This window comes from Neolamprologus brichardi, chromosome 15, assembly GCF_056152115.1.
Source record: "Neolamprologus brichardi isolate AB-2024 chromosome 15, ASM5615211v1, whole genome shotgun sequence".
In the NCBI taxonomy this organism is placed as follows: domain Eukaryota; kingdom Metazoa; phylum Chordata; class Actinopteri; order Cichliformes; family Cichlidae; genus Neolamprologus; species Neolamprologus brichardi.
Window position 1 is genome coordinate 14,999,936 of NC_142118.1, and position 27,933 is coordinate 15,027,868.

A 27,933-nucleotide genomic window follows, 5' to 3' on the forward strand; every position below is an offset into this window, starting at 1 on the left:
CTTTCCCATGTGTTTTCCATGCAGACAGCAGTGAGATTAAGCCGCCTGTAGCAGGGGGGAGACAGTCTGCAGATTAGAAAGTTACAACTGAAGGGACTGAGAATTAGTTTTATCTATGTGTGTGTGTGTTGTCCCTTAGTCTCCCAGAAGCAGCTATAGGAAGAGTTTTAGGCCAGCATGTTTTTGGCTTTGGATTAGACCCGGCAGTAGTCTTTGCCAACATCTGCCTGCCATTACCCGGCTGACGCTGGCAGATGTTGGCAATGATTAATCGGACTGTTGTGATAGTTCCCGTTCGGTCACTCTGCACCTCAGGCACATCACTTAGCAGCAGGATGGGGGTCAGCGTTCACAGGGTCATATGTCCTGGGAGTTTTCTGTGTGTACCTTCCTAACTAAAGCAGAATGCAGGCCTGTAGTTACTGTGCAGGACTATCTCATATTAACCTGTCATGCTCTGCATTCCTGTGTGCAGTTCCACATTTGTAGCCTGCAATATATCTATTGCACACTGATACCCCGAGACTAAAACGTGTAGAAAATTTAAATCAGCTACAGATGGTAAAGTTATTTTAATCATGTAAGTATGTGTGTTGCTGTATTACAGCTCTGATTTGCACTAGTTAATGAATGCTTTTGGCAATCTATGTTTGGTTATTAAATTATTGTTTTTAAATAACTATAAATAAACATCTTTGACAAACTAAGCGATTAATGGTTCATAAAAACAAACAAAACATCACTGCTTGCTTTTATGTATTTAGTGTTTATCTGGTCGTTTCAGTGGTTTTTCAAGCAGAACTTTTTGAGATTTCACTCCTGGTGATGTGAAGATTTTCCCATTTGGGGTGGCTGTAGCTCAGAAGGTAAAACAGGTCATCCACTAATTGGAAGGTTGGTGGTTTGATCCCTGGCTGCTGCAGTCTGCATGCCAAAGTATCCTTGGGCAAAATACTTTCTTCAAGTTTTTCTCTGATACATCCTTTGGAGTGTGAGTAAAGAAAAGAGATGAAGCGCTGCCATGTTTTTACAAATATTCTAAACAGGTGCTCATCAGTAGGGTGAAATGACTAAAAAACTTGCTGAGATTTAAAAATATCTAATAAAAAACTAGAAGCAAGGAAATGCACGACCTACGCGTATTGACTAAAAAGCCTTCATCAGGGAAAGATAGAAACCACTTGGAAAATTGCTTGTATGAATGGGTGAATGAGGCATGTTTTATAGAGGTGGTTTGAGTGCTCAAGTAGAGTAGAAAAGCGCTCCAAAAGAACCAGTTCACTAAAACATTGCAGACAAAATGGTTAGTTTATTCAAAATTGTTGGCAAAAAAACTCTTTACTTCCTGTGTTGTAAACCTATTTTTGAGGGATCAAAAGGAAAAAAAACCCCAAAACATTTACACAAAGCTGCACACAAGTTATGAAGAAAAGATGTCTTGTCATTACAAAAACACAGATTTCCCTTATTGATATTATGCAACGCAATCAGACTTGCGGCTTTCACAAACTTGCAGATCTATGGCGGTCATTCTAGGCAAGACAGGATCACATGCCTGTCGTGTGATTGGCCGGCCCTTTTCCTCATTCCTCTCCTTGACAGGCACGCTCACAGACAGATGCACAGCAGCTGTATTGCAGGATGCAGTTTTTCAGGGCGCAGTAATCTCTAAACATCAGAAATGCCAGCCACATGGATGCAGCAAGGCGAAGTGATCACTTGAAGCAGACAGAATGAAAAATGGCTTTTTCCCTCAGTTTGTTTTAAGATCTTATCTGCGTGCGCTGTGATCAAACCAGGCTGCAATGAAAGCGTTACATCCACAGATGTTTGAATCTACCAGTAGCCCGGGGAATAACATCCTTATCAAGAGGAGCTGTTATGTTGGAAAAAGGTAAACATCACCTGCATTCATCTGGTCTCTGCGACTGTGTCAGTCGGACCCGCTTTATCGAGGCTCGCTCTGAGTGTTGTTGGTTTGGTAACGTATTTGATAAGGTCTGTTTGGCGCTTGGCCTCTCGCTCGACATCCTCAGGGCTTGTGGTGTGATGGATTTGTGGCATGCTGCTTCTAGAAGGAAACAGTTTGTATTGAAATTTAGATTATGCTTATGATGTAAGAGTCTTTAAGAGACATTCAGGGCTGTGGAAGAAGAGGTGCTGTGACTTTCAGTATTGCTGGTTTTTCCCTAGAGCTATCTTTTCCCAACATCTGCACACTGAAAATGCAGCTCCTGGGGTCTTTTTTTCCCTCTACTTTCTTTTTATTTTTTAACCAGTTCTGAGCTGTAAGGTACGCAAGGTTATTCTTGCACATACCTCCACTGGCCTCAGGAATTGAAATAAAACCAGCAACCCTACAGCTGGTTTCCTTTGTGTGTGCCTGAGCCTTTTTCTTTCCTGAGCTAGTGAAGATAATTCAGCATCACTCTCTGGGATAAACTGTTATCAAGGATGCTGAGTAATTTGAGGCAGTGATGAGGCTGGGATGCAGGCGGAGGCCTTTAATGAGATTTGCTCGAGGTACTCTTGGTGTTGGCTCGCTGTACGTTTGTAGTTTCGCAGTGATGGCTCTCCCTGGTTTTCTGCTCTTTCTGTGTGACTTTAAAAAGAGAGAACAATTGAAAGAAAAAGATACCTACCCCCTGGTATTTTGCAGCATACGGATGTTTTTTTTCTCCAGGCAGTCATGCACAGAATGCAGCAAAAAAACCCAAAAAAAACAACAACAACAACTGGATAAGCTGCAGAGTTTTGCTCTATACAATAATATTTATTGTAGCTGGATGTGGAAAGCTTGGCTGTAAATATTCCATATACACAGTTATTAACTGTATTTCTATTTCTGGGCTTTTTACCTCTTGCATATCTAAGTAAACAAACTAGGCCGCCCTTATTAATGGGAAAGTGACAAGTGACCAACCCTGCTGCGGCAGGGTAGTTTGCTTTACTAACTGCACCCAGCCTTCATCAAACAGAATTATACATCTTGCTCAGCTTTAAGTTTTGAGGTGCACAAAAAATGTAACTATTTTGCCATATTAAAGCTTAATGCCAAACAGCTTTTCTTGCAGTTAAACAGAAATTCTTTTTTTTTCTTGCTGCAGATAATTATTGTCATTTATTAGTTCTTTTTTCTGCTATTCTCCCTCTCAGGTTTCTGAATCAAGGAGGAGGAGGAAGAGTGGATTTCTGAGGCACAGTCTCTGGAGATATTTCTCATGAGGGGTGGATGAAAGATGGATAGAACCGGCCCCTCTCAGCTGTCACACTCTGACCTCTGAGTAGCTATGTATTCCCTGCACCCAACGAGGAGGAACCCCTCCCCAGATGTGGGGCTGTCTTCTCACCCAGAGTTGGATTAATAGCCAGAGCTCACAAAAACAGAATGGCATTAGCTTGTGCAGACTATGACTCATCAGAATTCATATCAGAGTACAGGTGAGACTGAGTCTCTAGCCGATACCTGCAGGACTCTTAAGGAGAAGTAATCAGCCTTGGATGACCTTCACAGAAGGATAGAGTTATACCCCAGGTTTGATGAATTAGTGTCTATTCCACTGCCTTGTTGACAAGGTCGGCCATGGCTGCTGCTGATCGCCAGAGCAATGGTTCCCTGAAGGGACGAAGAACAGACTGAGAGAGTCAACAATGCAGCGCAACGGTGGCGGCGTAGGCGTTGGAGGCCAGCCGTGGATGTTTCGCCGCGTGCGTCTCACGTGGCTCAGTTTCATGCTCTTCTTCATCCTGGTCTTCTTCCCGCTTATTGCCCACTACTACCTCACTACCATTGATGAAGCTGGGGATCGCGACAAGCACATCTTTGGGCCCCGGCCTGGCGGCGAGCTGTGCGAGGCCAAACATGTGCAGGACCTGTGCCGTATCCGCGAGTCGGTCAGTGAGGAGCTGTTGCAGCTGGAGGCAAAGAGGCAGGAGCTCAATGGGGAGATTGCCCGACTTAACCTGCGCATCGAGGCTTGCAAGCGCAGCATCGACAGCGCCAAGCAAGATCTACTACAGCTGAAAAATGTTATCAGCCAAACGGAGCATTCTTATAAAGAACTGATGGCCCAGAACCAGCCCAAGCTGTCGTTGCCCGTCAGGTTACTTCCCGACAAGGAGGATCCGGGGCTGCCACCACCCAAGTCTCCACGCTCCTGCCGCCTGCGCTCCTGCTTCGACTATGCGCGCTGTCCCCTTACATCTGGGTTCCCTGTATATGTCTATGACACAGACTCCTACCCATGGGGGAGCTATATTGACCCTCTGGTAAAGCAGGCTTTTGTTGCATCAGTTAAGAGCAACATTTATGTAACTAATAACCCCAACATTGCCTGTCTGTATTTGGTTCTGGTAGGAGAGCTGCAGGAGTCCCCTTCCTTCCCACTGCCATCTCCTTCAGAGCTGGAGAAGCAACTGAAAGCTCTTCCTTACTGGAGGTCTGATGGACACAACCATGTACTGGTGCATCTCTCTAGAAAGTCTATGACACAGAACTTCCTGTATAATGTGAGCACAGGGCGAGCAGCAGTTGCTCAGTCCACTTTCCTGGAGCAGCAGTACCGTGACGGTTTTGACCTAGTTGTGTCCCCGCTAGTTCATGCCCTCTCTGAACCCAACTTTTTAGAAGTGCCACCTCAAGTTCCCGTGAAGAGGAAATACCTTTTCACATTCCAGGGGGAGAGGGTGGAGTCCCTGAGGAGCAGCTTACAGGAGGCACCGCCCCAGTCTTTCGAGGAGGAAATGGAAGGAGATCCACCAGCCGATTATGACGATCGCATAATCGGCACCTTAAAGGCAGTGCAGGACAGCCACTTGGATCAGGTCCTTGTGGAATTCACCTGCAAGAACCCGAGGCCAAGTTTGCCAACAGAGTGGGCTCTTTGTGGAGAGAGAGAAGACAGACTGGAGGTCCTCAAGGTTTCTACCTTTGCCCTGGTGATTGCTGCAGGGGATGGACAACTTGTAGCATCAGCAGGCTTTGGGATGAGGCTGTTTGAGGCTTTAGAAGTGGGGGCTATCCCTGTTGTCCTGGGGGACCACTCCCGACTGCCTTACCACCAGTTTATTCGCTGGAGTGAAGCTGCCATTTTGGTCCCCAAGCCCCGTGTAACAGAGCTACATTTCCTCTTGAGGAGCCTGTCAGACAATGACATGTTGGCTATGAGGCGACAGGGCCGCTTTCTGTGGGAAACATACTTCTCAACCTCAGAAAATGTTCTCAACACCATTCTGGCCAGTATCAGAACCAGCATCCAAGTTCCTGCTGCACCCATCAAAGAAGAGCCAGTTCATGAGATTCCCCACAAAGCCGGGAAGTTGGCTGGGACAGATGCCAACCTGGCCGACAACGGTGATCTGGATTTGGGTCCCGTCGAGACGGAGCCTCCTTATGCCTCTCCACGCTTTCTCCGCAACTTCACATATACAGCTGCAGACACTTACAGATCATGGAACCGGGCCCCGGGGCCCTTCCACCTGTTTCCTCACACTCCTCTTGACCCGGTGCTGCCCTCTGAGGCCAAATTCCTTGGCTCAGGTACTGGTTTCAGGCCTATTGGAGGAGGTACAGGAGGCTCTGGAAAGGAGTTTCAGGCTGCTCTGGGTGGGAATGTTCCCCGAGAGCAGTTCACTGTAGTCATGCTGACTTATGAGAGGGAGGAGGTCCTGATGAACTCTCTCGAGAGGCTGAATGGACTGCCATACCTTAACAAGGTAGTGGTAGTGTGGAATTCTCCCAAGCCTCCTTCAGATGACCTGCTGTGGCCAGACATCGGCCTGCCCATTGTGGTGAGTGTAGAAAGATTATTTTTTTTTAACGTCCAACAATTTATCTAAATAAGTAAGGAAATCATCTCGTGCTCATCCTTTCTCTCTGAAATGCAAAAAGGTAACCTGCGATGTTTGATGTGTCAGATGAAAAGTTTCTTTGAGTACATCAGGATCAGTCTCTTTGAAAATCTGTTGGAGTCCATACAAATTACCAGCAGCTTTACTAAAAGGATTGAAGAAGCTTGACACCCATGAATAATAAAATCTGTGCCTTTGAACTAAGGATGAAAAATCAAATATTCATGTGTTTCACATCCACACCATTAGGTTGTCACACTGACTTTCTTTACATGTGGTGAGCTGATGGGGAGGAACTAAAGAATTTGGTGGTGCCAGACGGAAACTGATATACACAATCTTTGTCAGTGAATTATTTATATTATTAATTTGGTTAACTTAATCAACTAAATTAACCGATTAATGTGGGTCTTCATAGCAAAAACAAGTTACATCCTTGTAACAAGCATTTTTTCCTTACAAATCGTAGATGACGATTAAGCATCATGCCCTCATGCTCCCATCGCTCTGTAATAGAGGACTCATTAGACCACAGGACCTTTTTCCATTACTTCAGAGTCCAGTCTTTATACTCCTTGGCAAATTGAAGTTTTTTTTCCCCTTAGTCACTTAATCCCTTGAGTTGTCTTTGCTTTGTGCATGTGAGAGTCCTTTTACTTTAACTGTTTAACACAGCTGTGACGTCTACTTTCAATTTAAGATTTGATTTCACTACATTTTTAATTGATTTGCAGTCAAGGTTTCAGTTCACCACTATCCCTACTGCAAGTCGAAACACATTAATCGCAGCACTAATTATCCAATGATTCGTTCTTACCTATTTACCTGGTTAAATGCAGATGGGAATGTCTCTTTCCTCTCAGCAGGGCAGAGCTTTTATAAATGCAGAGTGTTACTGTTAGCTGCCCCCTTATTCACAGGGGGTCACCAAAAACAGGTAGCTCCACATGTTTGATTCGGCAGTGTTTTTGTACCCAGTGCCCTTCCTGATGTAACCCCGAAGGGATTTATCTCTTCCTGGGATTGCCCCAGGGATCTGTTGGTTGGAAGAATGTGTTAATGACTACACTGCAGAGCTGCTGTGTTAGAGCTGCATTAAAAAGGAAGAATGACGTTTAACGTGAAGACTCCACACCTCAGCTAAGACGTTACCGTGTTGTATGTGCTACATACAGTTCTGAGATTGTAATGGAGACACAGCCCTGTGTTGATCAATCTATTTGATCAACACATTATTTCTACATTACCTCAAGCATCATCTTTTGCATTACATTCCTGAAAAGGTTTTCACATGATGCACCAAACAATAAACACAGATACCAATATGCATCTGTCATTAGCATCATTACAGGCTGACTGATATGGACTTGGGCTCTAACTGGTCTCTAAAATGCTAATTTTTGGCACCGTATTAAAATAAAGTGCACTTAAAGCACTTCAGCTTAACAGCTTGCATTTAACAGCGATTTGCAGTAAGATACAGGAAACAGCGTTTTTAGAAGCAGTCACTACATAAGCAAGTACTACTAGATCTCATCTAGACTACTACTACTTCTCTAAAACGTGCTTTTTATTAAAGCTCTTGCTGCCTCTCTTCTCCTGCCTGCAGGTGGTCCGCACAGAAAAGAACAGCCTCAACAATCGCTTCCTTCCCTGGGATGCCGTGGAAACCGAGGCAATCCTGTCTATCGACGACGACGCTCACCTTCGCCACGATGAGATCATGTTTGGTTTCAGGTGAAGAAAAATGTTTTTGCTATCGCCTGGTGCACACTTGTCATTTCATTTGGTGTTTCGGCGTGCTTATTAAAAGCGTATTAACCCACCGTGGAAATTTTGCTGCAACATTGAAGATGAAAAGTTGATTTAATTAGAATTTTGCGACAAAGATCAACAGAAAAAAGTTCCTCTTAATTCTAATGTGATAGCAGAGCTCTGAAAAGGGAGCTAATTACAAATGCTAAGCACAGTACTTGTTTAATTATTTTCATTTTTATTGGTGTTGTTTTGTCTTGCAAGTCATTAACTGGAAAAACAATTCATAGATAAATTAAAGATGATAAGTTGTGAGCGGTGCTTTTCTCAAGAAAAGTGCTTCTGAAGAAAACTGAATGTAAACATTGAGTTAAATAAAAAGGAAGGAAGGGAAAATGCTCAAAATAATGTTGAAACATCACGTTTCTAAAAAACACTGGATCCGACAGAGAGACTGAACCTCCTGCTAGAGACCAAAGTATAGAAAATAAAAGGGAAATGTGCTGTCAGCGTCTTGCCCATACAGCACTCAGATGAGCTGAATATGAAGGCCGTGCTTAAACCAATTAAATGATCAAGCGCGCCGTTAAGTTATTTTGGTTTACAACCTCTCCCCTCTGTCAGACTTGTCTACGACTCGGTGCTGCAGCAGCTTGTCGAGGCAGGCAAAAACTTACTTGCCGAGCACGAGTACGCCGGGGTCATTTGTCACGAATTATCTCAAACTCTCCCAGAATTACACAGGAATGTTTCCCAATCTCCGCTCTCGCCAAAGAGGAGAAGCCAATCGGCAGCCGAGTGTGTTAGACATTTTAAGTGGTCTCACATGAACTCATTCGAGACTTTAATTTGCGCTTTGAGATTTCTTAGCTCTGTGAGTCCGAAGTAGGAATTTCAAGCATCCAATTTGAGGTATCGAAACACTTTTCGTGCACATTCCTGCAGTGAATCATAAGAAAAAAAAGGCTATATACTAATGGAAAAGAAAATAATTAATGCTTGACAGGAAAATGGTCACATTGCTTACTTGGCTAACAAGTTGAAACAGATGGATTTGAAAGGGCAGCATATGCACAGACTCTTGAAATCCAAACACAGAAATTTGTCGTTAACTCTAAAATAAAAGGGAACCATCACACGGTGTCTACATGTTGCTTAAGAAGTCTTCAAATATGTCAAATGCTTATTTATGAATAAAAGCCATTAAATTATTTAATAAAATTCAGTTTCTCTTTGGTCACAAATTTCAAGTGCACAGTGCTGTTGTTCTTGCACATTTTGTGCATCTAGGTCACTCAGTGCAACTGCATAGTTGAGGCCAAGCTTTAGAGTTTACTGACTGGAAGTGCAATGACCAAATATTATTATTGGCTGGCGTTTTCCCCGTTATCTGATTTTAAGTAAATTAAACGGCATTTATTGGTGTTTGATAGCTGAATTTTGCAAAATGTTACAAAATTGTATAAGAGCTGAAAAGGTAACAGGTAAAGAGGTAAAATTATGTCAATAAAGATACATTAGCTGTCTTAACTGTTGTAGCTTATGCCTATAAACCTCCCTAATGCAAAAATCTTCTATCCTCAGGCCCGGTGTTTACTTCTGAAAAAGTGTGTCGCTTTTGATTTGTACACTGCTCAAAGAAATTAAGCGAACACTCGATCATCACAGTGGAACACAAAACCAGTTAAACTTCAGGGATAACAATCTGTCCCATTACAAAGCATAAACCAGAACTGGCAGGTCAGCCACTGGCACCCGCTCTCTTGACAAACGAGAGCTGGATCACACCGAGCACATGTGACAGGCGCGATGGAGTCTGGAGACACTGACAAATATTATCATGCCTGGAACATGATGTTTGAAGAGATTGGGCACAAGTGTCTGACCTGGCGCTTGTGGTTTTCTCTGGCAGTGGAACTACGTGATGCTGGTCTGTGAGCATAGGTCCCACAAAAGGATGTCAGGCTGTCATGCCGCCCTCACAGAGTCTGATCAGTCAGTCAGAAAACTGAGTAGCCTAATGGAGGTCATTTTAGTTTTCAGTTATGGTCCTGCTGCTGTAGCTGTGTCCAGCTCTCCTTGTGTGGTCACCCATCTTCTGGCAAAACCTACTCATGCACAAGCACATATGGATGTTCCATCCTGGAGGAGCTGGACTATCTGTGCAGTCTGAATGGACTGCATGATACCAGTAGTGACGATAACAATAAGAAAAATTAAAACTAAAGAAATATCACTTAGTAGGAATAGGAGAGAGCAATGGCCTGTGGGCCACCAGCTGCAAAACCACTCCCTTTTTGGTTGGGTTGTCTTTTTTTTTTTTGCCACAGTGCACATTCAACTCAATTCAATTTATTTATATAGCAGCAAATCACAACAACAGTCACCTCAAGGTGCTTTATATTGAAAGGTAAGGACACCACAATAGTGGAGAGAAAATGTCTAAAATCAAAAAACCAGCTATGAGACAGCACCTGGCTAAAATGGGAAGCAAGAACTCCCTTTTAACAGGAAGAAACCTGGCAGACATTTGCCATGACTGTTTGGGGTTGATTGTTCTCACTTTAATTTACACCATAGGGGCTGAAATGGATTCACAATGATAGATGCTTTCTAACGGGACAGATTTTTAACCCTAAAGTTTAACAGACCTGTTTATTAGACCTGTGTTATACTCTGATGATCAACTGTTTCTCTAATTTATTTATTTTCTTTAGGATTGTATTTCCACTGCTCAATAGTTAAGTTTTAAATTGGTTTAAAGTGGTTTATTAGGAGGCTCTCAAAAAGGCTGCTTATACATGTAAGCTATTAATGTATGTAGTTTTTGATTCAGAGTAGCAGTGAGTAGGTAAAAGGATTTTGATGTGTTCTGACACATAGCATTATATTTGGTTCTAAACACTCAATTAGAAAGAATCCAGCTTTAAATGTTTCCATTAATGTTGTTGAGAGAACCTGTGAGACCAAGCTCCTCGACAAAACATATCAATATCATAGTTTCTAACAGGGAAACTGTATTTCTGGTGTTAAAAGATGTGTAAACCTAAATCAGTCAGACGATTTATCCTGGCTTTGATATTGTCTCTTTGTGATTACTATCTAGTAGTATGCTGTAGTGGCACAATGCGATTAAAGAAGCGCAAGTGTTAGAAAATAGAGAGGCATGTGTCATCCTTTGTATTTGTATTCATGATAAATATTATTGTTACAAAGACTCAAATTGTTTTGTGAAACAAATTTACCATATCAGTGAAGACGAGATTATTCTATCAGACGGCCTACAGGAGGACATTTTTTATTAGGCATAGCACGACACAGTTCAATTAAAAGAACATGTTTATACAACTGAAGGAACTGAATTCATTGGCAAAACAGATAACACAAAAAAACCCAGTAAAAGTTTAAAACAATCTCTCTATTTGATTGAATTAGTGCGTACGCTGTAATAATTGGTGATTCATTAAAATGTTATGTTCTATTATGTAATGTCTCAATGCTTTTCCTAATATGGGCCACAATTTATGTTGTAAGCCGCTGAGTGTTTGTATGTCGTTTGTTTGTTTAGGATGTTATAGTGCGCTATCAAAGATTTGTGACCCCAGGAGCTGAAGCTGCTGTATTGCTTCAGCTAACAGCAATCGTGCTAAACTAAACTGCACATGTAAACACCCTGCATCTCAATTAACTGATTTAAATTGGAATATTTTGTGGACTTCTCTGGGTGGCTCAGAGTGTGGCGTGAGGCCAGAGATCGCATCGTAGGTTTTCCTGGGAGGTATCACGCGTGGGACGTCAACCACCAGTCCTGGCTCTACAACTCCAACTACTCCTGTGAGCTCTCCATGGTCCTGACAGGAGCTGCCTTCTTCCATAAGGTCAGAAAATGAAAACGGCTACACCCCGGTAGGTTCACATCTGGCTGTGTTGGAGCATATCATTTACATATTTCCCCTGGTCCTTGTCTTCTCGCAGTACTACGCGTACCTGTACTCCTATGTGATGCCCCAAGCTATTAGGGATATGGTGGACGAATACATCAACTGCGAGGACATCGCCATGAACTTCCTCGTCTCTCACATCACCCGCAAACCACCCATCAAGGTCAGTGACAGAGCATGCAGTCTGGCTCTGGGGGCTTTGCACCTCCTTCAGGACGTGGGTATTTATATTTCTGCCTGCTTAGCCTTGCCATTACTCAAACTGGCATATCCAATATTCCGCACAAATTATACTTTTTAAAAACACAAGATCGAATCCGTGCGTTACGGCAGATTTCTTTTCTTCTCTCTTTTCTCCTGGATTTTTATTGGAAGGACATTTATTGCCGCTGAGCACACTTATGGCTAGACAAATAATTATAGCAATCAAGCTAGGGAAGCTGTTAGAAGAGAAATGTCATTGCAGCCCTCACTTTAAGTTCTTTTTGATTTAGTGGGGTGTTAATATTCAGGGGCGTTTCAGAGGGGAATTAAGGACGTCTTTGATGGAGTGTGTTGCATGACAGTGTTTTCGCTGCTAGGAATAAGTCTTGTGAATAATGAATTTGGGGCAACTTTGAACGAGTCGTAAGCGGTGAGGGAATCTATTTTTCTTTAAAATAAGACAAATAAAGAAGAAAATAAATGGATTTTGTTGTGCCATTGGTGAGGAATTGATATCTTGTGCAGATTTTTCAAGCTTGCTTCTTCTCCTCTTCCTACAATAATAAAAACAGCTGCTAGAGTTTGCTTTGGTTTGTTGTCAGATTCAGTAGCTTGCTGCAATCTAGCTGATTGACATCAACTGTTTGCTTGTAATGTTTCAAGCTAACATTTTTTTTAAACAAACAACTAAAATATGATAAAAAGGTTTGACATTGATGGCTTGAGAAATTATACAATGCTAGAAACAAACGATGGACATGTTTGTCGGGAAAGTCAGCATGGGCGTGGTTAAAAACATGCACTGTTTTTGCAGCATATAGAGTCATGTTTCAAACAGTGTTGTTTTAATAGTTTCAGAATAAAAGCAGACCACTTCACTGCTGCAATAACCTGATAAAAATGAGAGCAAATTGTAAATCAACTGGTATTTGTAGCACCTTTCTACTCAGGTGAGCGCTTTCTACTACAAAACTCAGTCAAGTGCTTACGAAGAGTCACACACACTCACGCTTTGATGGATGCATCCCTGGAGGAGTCAGTTTGATCCACCAACGTTGGTTTTATATAAATTTCCCTGTTCGCCTTCTGTGCTCCCCCCGACTCTTTTTCTTTTCCCGTGCAGAGTTTTCAAAAGTTGCTTCAGTTTTTCCAGCATCAACCATTTCAGCTACTTTGGGAAAATCTATCAACTGTTGCTGTAGGAAAACAGAAACGTTATCCCCTTCCTGCTTTGGCTACGTGATCAAGCCTTTGTTTAACCCTTTGTTTAGAGTAGATGTCCTACCACATTTGGTACAGGGCATCAGTGAGCTACTGGATCTTCCACAGTGCTCTTCAACATTGTCTTCGATACATTAACATCTCAGCGGTTCACAGCTGGATTCAGGTGTGGGGAATGTGGGGTCCAGTCGGTGGCATCAGTGTCCTCATGATCCAGGTAGTGCTTACAAACCCTGACTACATTAACCTGGGCGTTGTCCTGCACCAGGAGGAATGCAGGGCCCACTGCACCAGTGTTAGGTCTGAGGGTTTCATCCCTGTACTGATGGCTAGAATCTCGAGGTCTGTGTGACCCACATGATCACTGATTCACTGCCAAACTGGTCACGCTGGATAATTTTGCAAGCAGCACAAAGTTTGCCACGACATCTCCAGATGTTTTCACATCTGTCACATATGCTCAACATAAAGCTGCTCATCTCTGCAAAGAGAACAGGATATAGGTGGGAGACTTTCCAGTTCTGGTGTTCTCTGGCGTTTGCCAATCAAGCTGCGGGGTTTAGCATGTATTAGCATTTAATGATGATTAATGGCTGTCTATTAATGATAAACTTCTTCCCTCTCACAGCAATGTTGTGAAGCACCACTTGCTGAAACTATATATAATTACATTTCAGTAATGCATTTGCAAACTCGCGTTTCTTACATTTTAAGCACTAACCCCCTGCTGTCTATTTCAGGTGACGTCTCGTTGGACTTTCCGCTGTCCGGGCTGCCCTCAGGCCCTTTCGCACGACGACTCGCATTTCCATGAGCGACACAAGTGCATCAACTTCTTCGTCAAAGTCTACGGCTACATGCCGCTGCTGTACACGCAGTTTCGTGTGGACTCGGTGCTGTTTAAGACTCGATTGCCCCACGATAAGACCAAGTGCTTCAAGTTCATTTAGCGTCTGGGCGAGCGTCAGCAAAGAGCCAAAAGCAGGGTGAACTGAAGGAGTGAAAATAGGAGTGAAAAACAGCACCTTCCACTGCAAGCAGTAATAAAGATGGATGGGTGGGCTGCAGGGCAAATGGAAAGTAAGCCCAGAAAGACAAGTTAAAAGCTGTTGGCTGGCGGTCTAATCAGCAACACTACTAAAAATGTGAGGAGTGGAAGCTGGAAGGGACCACTGCCAACAAAAAGAAGCCTTTTCAGTGGATGTCACTCTTTTTCCCCGTGTTCTCTAATCATGCTCAGTCATCAAACCACTAGCTGCAGATGTCATTTGCACCTCTTAACCGCCTGCTGAGGAACGAGGGCGGGGTGTACACAGTGTACAGAAATTCTCCCAGGTTAGCAACACCTGATGATGGGGTTGGCGAGTAACTGACAGATGCCAGGCTGCGTTTGACCCAGCAGACTTTTAACGGTTACAGCTGAGAGATCAAACAGCACACGGCCGCCACTACGCTTTTGTTTTACGGTTACAAACTGTACGTCTTGTACATGTATATGAGCGAAGCACTGAAGGTCAGAAGTATTTTATTGATCTTTTTTTTTTTATGATGTCGTTTAAGTGTAAATCTTTATGTGGAGTGAACCTTTTCCACAACCCCTGCCTGTGGGAGATCAGGCAGGACCTCGATTGAAAGTCAGCCCAATCATGTTTTAAGTATCGTCGAGTGCTCAAGGGGGAAAATTCACTTCAGCGGTCACCATAATGCCTCAAATTTGTCATGAAAACCAGCCACCATTTTGTCATTTCATATTGCTTACACAATCTGGACTCAGTGGAAGTGTTTGAAACAGCTTGATTTTTTTTTTTATACTATGATGTTTGTAAAATTAGACGTTAAAAAGTAGTATCGGCTAATCAATGTTCCCAGGTAAAGTGCAACAAAGTCAAGAATAACAGCTGCCAAAATCAACAAAACATTGACTTTATTATTGCTGAAAGTTTTCAGTAATGGTCAGAATTATAGGAAAATCTTAAAGAGAACAATGATATTTTGTTTAAAAACACTTACTTTGTTTCCGGTGGAGAAGTGGAGCAGGATATCAATCCCTTTCTCCAAATAGGCTCTTAAATATCAAATCAAAGCCAACAGCTGATGACCTTAACGTAGCATAAAATAAAGACTGGAAACTACCCTGGCTCTGCTTAATGGTACCAAATACTGCCCAATTGCACCTGTAAAGCACACTAAATAATCCAATGGTTCTCAAACTGTGGGGCCAGCCCCGCTCTTGGGGCATAGACCCCCTGAAGGTGGGGCTTGAAGGACAAGGAAAGAACTCCGAGCTAAAGTGAATGGAGATGGTTTTTGTATTGTAAATAAATTGACGCTATGACGCTGACATTTATTTTACTTTAACATTAAACTTGTTATTGTCACAGACAAGTGGGAGTGATTGAATTGCGTTTGATTCGTGTATTGCTTTCCACCTGCTTTAATACTGAGGATTATGGCAGCGGGCTTGTGTATGTTCTCTACAGAGGAAATAAAAAGAGGAGGGTGATGGGGAGAAAATAATGTGTAGTCAGGTCCACAATAGTGTATACATACCACCAAGGAGAGCAGCCAATTGTATTCAACCTTGCTAACACACAGCAACGGATGAGCTTATCAGCAGAAGGGGTAAACAGTGGTGAGTCATAACCTTTGCCTGGCTCTTTAATCCCCTTCTTACAGTTAATAGGAACCGTACACCAACAAGTTGACATTAGCAAACTTGACGGTTGTAAATTCCTGGCCTGATGGGCGGCTGGGTTTGTATACAGTAGTGTAAAAGCCTGGGTGTCGGGCATGTTATAAAAGCTTTGAGAACCATTGAATGAACCCTTTTTGATTCATTTTATGGGGAGATTTGCTAAAATGTTTATACCGTTTCCAGTCTTTGCATTAAGCTAACAGCTGCTGGCTGTAGTTTGTTCAGTCACAGTAGGGAAAACAGGTGTTGGAAACTATCGCAGACAAGTTGCACTCATCAGCCCTGACTGACTCAGATTGATTGCAGTCAGTCACCACAATCTGTCTTCATTTGTAACTTAGGCAGCACTTCTGTGCAAGCCTTTGCCAATCTGTCAGAGTGATTGCATTTGGTTGAAGTCACACCACGACTGTTTGGAGACGGGTTGGGTTCTAATAGGCAACTGGTGCAGTCTCCTCTGAATCAAAAGTGCCCAGAGTTTGAGGGTGCTGCTTACTCAACCTGTAGGCAACCAGTTGCAAAAATGCAACCAAAAAAAAAAAACCTTCAATGTTTTGGGTTTTTTTCATAGTCACAAGCAGGTTGCCATCCTATTTTTACTCCAGTGTGACCGAGCCATAACAAATATGAGCTTGCTTTCCACCAGCAGGCAAGCCTGTTTTCTAAACTGTACAACTTGTCTTTAAACACTTCTAACTTTTCAGTACAGGTATTCAGTATGTTCCACCATAATCACGTCATCCCTCTGCAGAGAACTCTCCCACCTCGGACAAAAAAGTCACTTTACAGTGTCGCCATATTGGTTTCACTTCATCTTCGACTGTTGCTTGATGAATGTTTTCTTTGCCAAATAGGTACGTTGTCTGCTGCTTTCCAGCGTAGTTTGCAGGTGCAGATACTAGGTGAAAGGATGCAGTCTGGTACACCCACTTCCACTTTGCATGGTACTTGACCAGAAGTCAGTCCACTGGAGCCCAATCCATCATGTACGAGTGCTTTATTTGACCTTGTCAAGACTTAATTCATGCAATCTAAATAAAAGGCATAAGATTCTTATAAATGTCATTCAGATTATGTTCTGTGAGGATGTTTTTATCAAACAAAATGTCATAAGGCCAGAGTTCCTGTGTATTTATTGAATATATTACTGAAAAAGATTTTTGTTTTTTAAACCGATACTGAAACATGCAATAAACTGTCAAGATATTGTAGTTTAATAGACCTGAAAACAAAGAAATCTCAACCTGACTGTCAAACTTGTCATTGCCAAAGAAAACTAGCTGGTGCCACTGACTGAGAGCTAATGGATGACTTGTTTTTAAAAAGATTAATTTGAAAACAGATAGTGAGGGGACAATAGTGGAGTTTCTTTGAATCCGAATCTCCGCCTGCTCCATATTGCTACTCTTGCTCCGTAATCCCTCCAAGTGAAACATAAAAATGTTGGATCAGGCCTTTTTACCCAAGAGGGATAAACACGGAGCCAGATTTCTAATTAGTGTGGGCGAAAATGGCTGCGCAGAGTCCAAATTTCCACTTTGTGTTGCTGCACTGAACTAGAAAAAACAGCCTGGCTCCTAACCTCATGTCTGAACACTTTTATTGGCGCTCCAGGGGCCTCATAATTACCTGGCTGACTCTAAAACAGTCCTCGGGGCTCTGTTGGGGTCAGCTGGTGTTCCTCCGGTCCCTGTAGTTCCCACCCTCGAGGATCTGTGGCACAGCTGGTTTTCTGTGGCTCGGAGCAGGATGAATTTGCCTGGAAGGCTGCAGTCACTCTGCTAGGTGTAGAGTTGTGAAAAAGGAAGAAAAAAAAAAAGTGCTCCTGGGTCTGATCCCCAGCTGTGGGTGAGGCTCCAGCCACCTGCAGCGTTGTACCAGACTGATGACTGATGACAGCGTCAAACATACCATTGAAGGCCAGATGAATGGAAATAAAAGCTCTCAACGTTGTTAAAAAAATATGACTCTTGTCCTTATTCAGGTGTCTGTTGGAAATCTGCTCCTTAGACTTGGATCAGGACATTTTGGGAAGTAATTATTTGCTCTTTAGTGGAGTTCTGTCAAGGGGGGAGGTGCTGCATATATTGGCAACCTACTACTTCCCAGAAATTTCCCATTTCTGACCACAATGCACTAATAGTTGGAGTTCCTACTTGGTAAACTTTGGTGGGGCTTCTCTGCTTTGACGTTAATATTTTCCATTATTCCCCAAAATGACAGCTTTCTTTCCAGGTAATAAAACTAACCACCTACCTTCAGGTGACCTTTTTAGCTCTTTGGTGTCTTCGGTTAAGTGAACAACACTTACCTGTTTAACTTCTTACTAATGCAAATATCTCATCGGCTCAAAATAGTCTCACTGTTTTTACGGATTTCTTAACAAGTCAGAGAGTGCTCGGTCCTAAAAAGGCCTCCAAAGTCACAACCTAACCTCAACCTAATAGAGCACTTTTGGAATGTGGTGGAACGAGAGATCCGCATCATGGATGTGCAGCTGCGTGATGCTATCATGTCAACATGGACCAAAAATATCTGAGGAATGTTTCCCGCACTTTGCTGAATCTACGCTATGAAGAACTGCGCCTAATAAAGTGTCCAGTGAGTGCACTATAAGTAATTTTTCCCAGAAATAAAACACTGTTTGTTCCACTTTGTGCGCAGATCAAAAATTAGTAAATGACTTTTTCCCCCTTTGTAGTTTTGTGAAAATTAAGGCAGAAACCTTAAGAGATGTGAAACGTATATGATGTAGTTACTAGTTGTTCATAACCTGCTACACAAAAATGTGATTTGTCGGGTAGACCTTGATATCTTTAGTCACAGCCACTTCCAGGGCTGCCTGCTGTGTGTGTGTGTGTGTCAAAACTAACTCAGTGGCCAGAGTTGGGAATGAGAGGCAGGTGTTTGAAGGCATCATATGCTGATCTGGAGTCTGGATCTGTCTAAGTAAATATTTTAACAATTTTTTTACAATGTACTTTATTAATATTTTTTTAAATGTAATTTTTATGCGAAATGCATAATGATCCATCTATCCAGCCAGCCCATGAATATTTCATCCCACACTTCGAAAGCAGCTCATTTAAGCAGGAAAACCACAGACCTGGCAACCCTGGATGTTTTCCTCCATTTCCAGTCTTTAGGCTACATTAAGCTGGCTCGGACTGCACATTTGCCATTAAAGCTAACTCTCCAAGAATGCGAACAGGCCTGTTCCCCGATATTGTGTCAATGGTTATCAGTGCTGGCTAAACACAACCTGCACTTTAAAACTAAGTGCACACCAAACTAAAAAATTTCTGTTATTCCTGATTGTGAAAAAAATGATCATCTATTAGAAAATCTAGATAACATCTGTTTTTTATTAAAACCTGCAAAAACCTCTTTTGAAAACTTGAAATTGTCCCAACAGAAGCTCTAAAGGGACGAGGAGTGGTTGCAGTATTCATAAGTGAGAAGAAGGGTTCAAATCTGACATCACTGGGACAGAGAAAGAAGAATGCGCCCCACGCCTCTCGGTTTCAACCAGCAGAAGCAGGGGAAAGGGTTTCATTCACTAATACAAGGGTGTGGCTTTGCAGTCTTCAGCATTCTTATCGGGGGATTTTCTGACTCATAGCTGCTCTTTCAGAGGAGTTTAAAATGGCCTTTGTTCCAGATGAACCCCTCGCCTGGATAATAAGATTTCTCAGTTCTGAACAACATTTTTTTTTCCCCGTTTTATTTTAGCCTTTATTTAATAATGAAAATGAGAAAATATGATCATCTCCTTCTTGTGATTTGTTTCGCCACTCACACTCATTACAGCGTACACAGTTGAGGCAGAAACGGCCAGGTTTACTTGGCCTGTGCAGGCTTTTGCATATTCCTCCTCAGCGGGAAGCACCATGTTTCTACATGAATGAACATGGCTGAGTTGTTAGAAGGCTGAATAGTGAAACAGGCTCGATCTGCATTACACAGGAAAGGAAGCTGCTCTTTGATACCGGTGGCATGCAGAGCTGTGTCCAATTCTGTAAGAGACTCGGCAAGCACAAGAAAGAATTGCATTCCTCTCGTCTAAAGTGGCGTCAGATGCATAGTGCACTGAGTTATGCAAGACCACGAGATAAAAAAGAAAATCTGTCTTTGTTTAACGCACAGCCCACAGAAACGACCATAAAACTGGTAGACTAGGAAGAATAACCCAAGAACGTAAAAGGAAAAACCAATGAATGGATCTTGCATAATGTCATGTGCGTGTAAACAAACTGTATAAAGCATAGCTTGTAAGTATAGCTGCAGCATGTTATAGGCCCTTTGTAACAGTCTTCTTCATTCATTGTCTTTTGTCGGTGGCTACGACTGATTGAGAAATGTCTGGTATGCTGGTGGCAGCTGAAATCCAGAAAAGGAAAGAAGGAAGGAGCCTGCTAGTACTGGACCGAGCTCTTTGGTCCAAGATTCAGAGGCGAAAAATGTCTGGAAGTGTCTTAACATGGTCCTGTAAACAAGGCGGAAGCAGGAGTCAGCCCATCTGTCTCAGAGAAAGGTGGCAGATTAAAGGGTATTCATGCAGTCTGGCAGTTAAGACTGGGAACCCATGCTCACCTCTCACACCTCTATGCAACACACACAACACACATCCCACAGGGAGTTTTCTTGCGCTCCGAAAATGTAGAGGGAATGCTCTTTCTGGAAGTTCGGTCTTGGAAAATCGTCCTCCTATGTGTCGGTGAGGGTGTGCCAGTGGCAGACCTGCTGTCCCTCCGCCTCCTTCATCTCTGTCCAGTGGGCCTGCTGCTCCTCGCTGGTGCTGTTGAGGCCCAGGGAGACCCAGCCCAGCCTCTCCCTGGGCCTCATGCTGCTCCGGCGGCAGAACACCGACACCACCAGTGACACCTCGGACAGTTGGAAGAGCGCCACTTGGAACACGAATGTCTCCTTGTAGATCGGATTGGGCTGGCCACGGCAAACGGCCGTCTTACACTTGGACATCTCCTTTCCCTTTGAGTCCAGCATGGTCAGCTTCACATAGGTGTCTGAAAGGAAGCATTGGAGGAGAGAAGTGAGACATTGCCATCAAGTGGTCGGACATGTGGACTACAGCAGGAGGTACGGAGTGTCTTTTAATAATAGCTCTCAACACCAAGAATGCTATAATTGCCTCACTCCTAAAACTCATGCTGCTGATGGATTTTTTTAAGGCAAACTGTGGAACTCTTTGAAAACTGCAAATGAAGTCACATTAATCTATTTCATATTTGCTGGCAGCAAATTTCTGAAATATTCTGCACATAAATTCTAAATGATGCCAAACGGAAGTGACCTTTAGAACATGCAAGCAAGTCAGTGCAGGGTAGAAAAGTAAAAACTTTGTGTCTTGAGAGGAACTACTGACTGACATTTCTGGGAAGCTACTTTCTTGCCAAGATACTGAGCTATATCAGCTTAGTAAATATGGAGTTAGAGCCTGGAGAAAGTTGGATTATCTCAGAGTAACAACAGGAGAAAACAGCAAACCAGCCAAGGGCTGACCTAATTTAACTAATTCTGTAGAGTCAGTCTAACGCTCCTCTGACTGTGCCACTTCTCATGTTAGCAAGCTGTTCCCTCGATGCTTACATTTGGAAACCGCATACCTGGTTTACTGGGGTTACTACTAAAAAAACAACTGTGTCTGTTAAACTAAAAACACATTAAACATTAATAAAAAAAAAAACTAAATGCACTACATGGATCTGCACTATTAGCCAAAAGTTTCCTACCAATCAAATCTTTAATCCATCAAATGTTTTTGTAACTGACATTCGTTCACCACATTAATGCACAACTAGCTAAGCTCCCAGCTCTAGATTTATCTATAACATAAAGAAGTGAGAGCTGAATTCACCCTGTCTGACAAGAAAGCAAAATGCTGAAGTCTGGCCTCAGAGGACCAAACCTAAGAATGCTACAAACTGGTACCTTCGGTGCATAATGTAGTGCACAAAAGTCTTGATCTACCTCCCATTTCTTTATATTTTGCAAGAATGAATGAAATGAAATGTGCAAATAAATACATGGAAACATGCAGTAAATAAGGAAAATAAAATAAAGTTTGTAAAATTCTAACAAACTTGGTATGACCACCTTTGTTCTTCAGCGCAGTCTGAACTCTCATAGCCAAGCTTTCTTGTAATTTCTCTAAGTAGTCTTCTCCAGGCTTCTTAACAGACATTTAAAGCTCTTCTTTGGATGTTGCCTGCCTTTTGTTCTGTTCTGTCAACATGATCCTACCATTCCCCATTAAATTAGACCTGCTTGCACTGATTTTCAGTTCGGTTCTTGCGTAATTTGGCATACCTCATCCTTTTCTCCTTGTTTCCCTTCCTTAAGAGTGGTTTCTTGACAGCAACATTTCCACTGAGACCACTTCTGCTGAGGCTTCAGTGAACAGTAGATGGATCAACTCAAGTTTCAGATGCATCTCCTGCAAACGCGGTGCTAGATTTTTTCTTAGTTTGTAAGGATGGGACTCATAGCATTCCTCTGAAAATGGTCAGGTACAAGGACTGGACTGAAAATGAGTGAAAAAGCATCCAATGCCCAACAAAAAGCTCTGAAGGTCCTTCAGAACGCCTGGAGAACTATTGCTCAAGATCACTTTTAAAAATTACAATACAGCCTGCCAATATAAAGAGAAAAATGTAAAGGAATGGGAGGTGGGCCAATACTTTTACACAGTTCTACACATCTGTACAACTCTCACCAAATCTACAAACGTACAGAAAGCTTACATTTAGTTTACTTTTGTCTTACCTCTCATGATATAAAGCTGTCCCCCTACGAAGTGTTTTACACAACAAAACAGACCATCTGTGGCAGACACACACCATAGCACACACACCATTGGAAAGAAGAAAGAGGGGAAGCAGTTTAAAGATTTCGATATACAGCAGAAGGTCAGCTTTCACGGGAAGCACGGCGAGCATGACAAGCAGCAGGTCCTTCAGCATTTTGGCTTTAATAGCTTAGGTTATTAAAAAGCTGGTGTTCGTGCCAGGAAACGTTCAAATGTAATGATCCTCTATTTGCTTCTGTTGCATGCTGTTGGAAGTCCTGCCCATCTGCTCGGCCCAAACAATAGCCTGACATATCAGCACCCATTGGGGGAAGAGAAGTTTAACTGAACAATTTACAGCGTCATTCCACACTTCAACCCACGCTGGCACAAAAGCCCAAAGTTAAATATATGTACTTACTGACGGGTTTATCAGATGCTGTCGTTTTGAAGTGATTTCCCTTGATTACCTCAGCTGAGAGCTGCCCTGTGGCAGAGTTGTAGATGAGACCCAGGAGGATCTCGGGTGTGGATGAGTCTTCAGTGGAGCGATAGGACAGAGCCCCCGCACTGCGAGACACGCTCACCACAGAGCCACAACCCTGGCAAGGCAAAACACAGAGGCACTTTATTTGAGTCAATTACCACTTAATCATCAATTAAAACAATAAGAAGCCAATAATTCATTAATCAACCTAGGAGTTAGGAGGGGCAGTTTGAGAGTGTGACAAAGACAGATTTCTGAATCTATAGAGAATGATGGTAGAAATGTAACTTTCAGTGGAAAAAAGCATCTTGAACCTTATTCACCAAAACTTTTAAATGTTTTTTTAAACCAATTTAAATGGTGACACTATACATGCAGTTTTTATGTCCTAGATGCCTACAGTTGCTTCTTAATAACTGCTCAAATAAAAAAATAAAATAACTGCTTCTCCAAGGTCGTGTAGATGAAGGAATGCTGAAGATACTGATAAATAAAGTAGAAATGGTGTACAGCTGATATTTGAGATGAAAAGTATATTTAAAAAGTGTTCTCACTGTAAGTTCAGAGCCAGGCTCCAGGGTGACAGGTAGAGCAATTTTGCCCTGCAGGTTGAGCTTCGTCAGATAGAACACCTTCTCTCCCAGGACCTTCTCTTTTTTCATCCGTCTGATGCTGTACAGGCGGAAGCGAACAGCATAGTCTCCCAGGGCCTCCTGCTCCACCCTGGAAAACTTGAATGTTTCTGTGAAGATGGGACACGGGCCCTTCTGAACGCCGGTCTTAGCACGTTGCTTCTTGGTGGGCAGCAGGACCAAGTGGACCTGCCACGAAATGTTGCCGGTCTGTTTGAGAGCAGGAATGTCAGTTGCAGCTGTGACAGTGACGGCCAGCCACTGCTCACTGGAATCGTACTCAAAGGCGACATCCAGGGTGCCGTATTTGGCGAGGGGCTCTGGCTCGTAGGCAGTGGGAAGCGGAGGACCAGAACCATCCTGAATGTGCAGAAAAGAAAAAACTATTTCCCCCTCCTTTATGAAAGTATTAGAACACTCAAAAAATTAAGTCAGTTCAGAGTATATTTTCACATTTTTACAGAAAAAACACAACAAAAAAATGAGACTGTTGTCAGTGAACATATCACCCAGCCCTTCCTGTAAGTGTTGATGAAGTGTTGCTCCCAACTTTGATCATTCCATCAAACTACAGGGCATCCAAAACAAACTGCTTAGACACAGAAAAGACAACAAGCAGTAGGTCTGATCTCCCACCTCTGGCCCTAGAACAGCAGTGCTGTCACTGGGTATGTCCTCATCACAGGCTTTGTTGAGGTAACTCTCTGTGTCCTGGTCCCCGCTGGCCTCACTGGAGCAGTGGGGGCTGTCACAGTGCTGTGTGGACGGCGCCCTCCTGACCCCTCGCTCTGAGCGGGATCGAGAACCCACGCAGGCCCCTGAGCCCTCGTCTTGGTACGGAGGAGGCTGAGGTTCACCGAGCGAGGAATCTTTCTTTATCCTCTGGATGCTGCTGGCTGCTCTCATGACAGTGACAAAGAGGGATGCAGAAGGAGTGTTACTGGAGTCATACTGTGCTCTGCATAGAAACTCACTAGGTATGCAACATACAGTGTCTCCTCAGTCTTTGCAAATCTATATAGTCATTTTAAATTCTTGTTAAATCTTGGAAAAACGACATTTCATGTACTAATATAGTGGTGTCAACCATAAGGTCTGGGGGTCATAATCGGCCTAGCAAAGACTCTAGTCTGGCCCACTAGATGGAAAATTATAAGACGTGCAAATATATTTAGCCTGGCATCTGAAACAGGTGAACACAACACAATCAAAACATATCACTGCATAAAGATATAAATAGTGACTTTTAGAGATTGTAGCATGAGAATATTTGTTACTTCTAGATCAATCTGGGTGAGTTTTTTCCCCATTAGTTCTGAGGGTAGTGTCGTTATTGAATTATGACCAGATTCAGGTATTTGGGTGTTAGACTGCTATCAAGTTTCTTTTCCAAGTCTGGGAAAGAAACCAAATAAATTTTACTTCCTTCCAGTAACAGACATTTAGCACTAACCCAAGATGTTTAGAGAAAAGGACACTTGCCAGAAACTCTCCATATGATCCACCAAAGAGACATTGGGGCTCAATGAAACGAAACCCAAAATATGTAGCTATTTCTATTAATTAAAAAAAAAGAATAGACACTACAATTACAAATAAATAAACACAAAAAGATGTTATGCCTTTGATGTTCCGAGTTTAGTATTTATGCAATCTTAGATGATTCTTGTATGCATTGTGTTTTATGATTCTCTTCATATTGTATCTGATTTTGTGGGGTTTCTATGTTCTGCGATGTACCGTGTACGTACTCTTCCACTACATGTGCTCTCACCCTGTTCACTGGAGGCCTCGCTGCTGTATCCTCCGTGCTCAGATGACTGTTTGCGTGTGCTGCTCCATGCAGAGGTTGTGTTCTGCTGGGCCTCGCCCTCTGGAATTCTGTCCTCCTCACTGTCTGATAAAACTCCCTCTGCACGTCACACATGGGCATTAATTCTAGTAAACCACAGATTATAACGTGTGCAATATTTAACGAAGTAAGAAACTCAACCAGTTAAACATGCAGCTGCTGAAACTGGCACACAACAGGTCGAAATTGTAAATTTTAGTGCAGGAACTTGAAAACGAGCAGAAGAGAAGATCCAAAGGGCAGTGAGGAGAGAGAAGCAGCACACTCTCTAACCTTGGTTTCCTTTCTTTTTCCCCTTTTTGCTCTTCTTGCCTTTGTCCCTCTTTTTCTCCACATCCGAAGCCTTTTCAGTTTTTTTCGAACCCTCTTTTGCGACTTTCCCTTTTTTCTTATCCGACGTTTTCACTCTGGAAGACGATCTAGAAAGCTCAGATTCTTCCTCATCGTCTCCCTCTCGCTCAGTGCCGTCCTCTACCTTCTCTCCCTCCTCCTCATGATCTTTTTGCTCTTCCTGCTTTGACACCCTGCTTTCACTCTCACAACCAGGTGAACGAGGAGTTTTATCATTGTCACCACTTTTCTGCTGAACAGCTGATTGGTCATTTGACTTCTTTTCTGTGTTTTCTAAATCATCAGCCTTCTCCTCTTGCCTTCCCTCTTGAGAGTCTTCTTCATTTCTCGGAGACTTGGCTTCTTTCTCCAGCTGCTTCTGTCTCCTTTCTCTTCTCCTCTCTTCTCTCCTCTCCTGTAGCTCCTTCTCCTCTTTCTTCTTCTTCTCTTCCTCTGCTAACTCGGCTTCTGTCTTTTTAACTCGCCAACATCCGTCCCTCCATTCCCACTCCAGCTGGCTCTGAGTGTTCTCTGCCTCGGTTGTATCACTAGTTTGGCTGTTCTTTGAGCCTGTGTTACCCCCCTCTGAGTCTCTGGGCATTTGCCACATGCTTTTACTCCCAGACTTGCCTTCTTGCAGGGTGGAATTCTGACCCGATTCCTGGCTGCCGTTTTCTCCATCTTCCTTTTCCTGCACCTTGTCGATGATAGTAGTGACCTGTTCGGTCAGCTGGTCACTGACAGCATAGGTGACATCGCTGACGGCATTGGCAAGATCGTCCACACGACTGGTGACTGAGTCAAAGATGGAGGAAATGTTGACAGATGGGAGGTTCTGCTGGAAACTCTTGAAGAAGGCCATCTCTCAGCCGGGGTTCCTCCTGTCACCGTGCTGACCACTAGATTAGCTCATCAGAGGCACTGACACAACATGTGTTTGTTAGCATGGTGTGCTGGCAGTGTTACAGTGAGTGCTGACATGTACATACGCACCACTATGGCGGTAATAAGAATTATACTCGTTTCAGGTCTCATGCTTAGACATTATCGGTCAGTTTCACGGATGTAGCGTAAGCCTAGTCATAGACTAAAAGAAAAATACAATTAAGACCACAAAAATAGCTTTCAGTTCAAGACTTAGACAAGACTATGTCTGTCACAGCAAAAGCAATAAAATGTGTATTATCCTGCCTTCAAAATAAGAAAATACAAAAGTGTTACACATTTAATGGTTTAAGCCAACTATGCTAAATCTTACTTCCTCTACTCTGACACTGTGCTGGTTTTGTCTTGGTGCTTTTTGCAAACAGCACACATTATGACTCGTTTGCAAACCGAACATTCAATGGTCATAACAGCCTGAATCCACAGGCTGCATCTGTGACTCATCGGTGGATGAACTGTGGTAATTGTTGGGTCAAGCTTTTTGGCATCGGCGCTAATACATGCAACCAATTCTACACTGAACAACACATCACCACAATTCACCATCAGCCTTTTATGGCTGACGGATAACAAGAGTTGGATGCACAAGTTTGAATTTAGTTTGGATTTTCCCTATTCGACCCAGGTTCAAAAAATATACATGCAGGCTAAAATGTGATTACTTAAGCCTTCTAATAAGTGGTGCTTAAGCTTCTACAATGTCTTAACTTGACAAAGCCAAGGACTAATTACTTCTCCTTAGTGATCACAATTGACTACAGAAAAATCATTTATTTGACAGAACTCAATGGACTGACCAATACTGAGAACAACGGGAAAGTCCAAGGAACCTTGGTGAAGGTAAGCCGAGGTAATAGAATGACATCGCTTTGACTTGGAGAAGTGTTGTCTCAGTTCATATGCCGTTGTATTTTTTTTTTAACAGAACACAGATATGGCTAAGAAGATGCAAAGCTGCCATTAATATCATAATGCAGCAGGTACAATGTTCAGTTTAAGCATGGCTCATAAAGATGTGGACGCGCTGTCATTACAGCGATGCCCACACGATAAAGCCGAGAGCAATCCAAACGTCTGCATAAATTTCTACAGATTTAAAAGCGTAATAAATCTTTGAGTGTGTTGAGTACCTGGCTGGTTGTTCTTATAGTCGCTGAGATGTGACAGATTGTCAGGACTCTCCATTGACAATTTGTTGTTGAGGTAAAGAAAAAAC

General features: G+C 42.8%; 2 protein-coding genes across 2 annotated transcripts in view; one reads left to right on the plus strand and one right to left on the minus strand.

Moving 5' to 3' along the window:
* The window catches only part of extl3 (exostosin-like glycosyltransferase 3), a 42,923-nt gene extending 25,295 nt beyond the window's left edge, over positions 1 to 17,628 (plus strand). The window contains exons 2-6 of the mRNA XM_006792610.3: positions 3,157 to 5,790; positions 7,460 to 7,587; positions 11,339 to 11,483; positions 11,581 to 11,709; positions 13,712 to 17,628. Coding sequence (XP_006792673.1) covers positions 3,652 to 5,790; positions 7,460 to 7,587; positions 11,339 to 11,483; positions 11,581 to 11,709; positions 13,712 to 13,921 — 2,751 coding nt within the window. The 5' untranslated portion in view covers positions 3,157 to 3,651 and the 3' untranslated portion in view covers positions 13,922 to 17,628. The remainder of the gene's footprint in view (positions 1 to 3,156; positions 5,791 to 7,459; positions 7,588 to 11,338; positions 11,484 to 11,580; positions 11,710 to 13,711) is intronic.
* A 1,105-nt stretch (positions 17,629 to 18,733) lies between these two features.
* Positions 18,734 to 27,933, minus strand: LOC102794621 (synaptotagmin-14). Its single transcript, XM_087852743.1, has 8 exons — positions 27,848 to 27,933; positions 25,716 to 26,693; positions 25,365 to 25,502; positions 24,227 to 24,486; positions 23,513 to 23,950; positions 22,893 to 23,073; positions 22,450 to 22,506; positions 18,734 to 20,690 (listed from the first exon to the last, which is right to left on the minus strand). The coding sequence occupies exons 2-8, from the start codon at positions 26,632 to 26,634 to the stop codon at positions 20,374 to 20,376; spliced, it is 2,310 nt and encodes a 769-aa protein (XP_087708869.1). The 5' UTR covers positions 26,635 to 26,693; positions 27,848 to 27,933; the 3' UTR covers positions 18,734 to 20,373.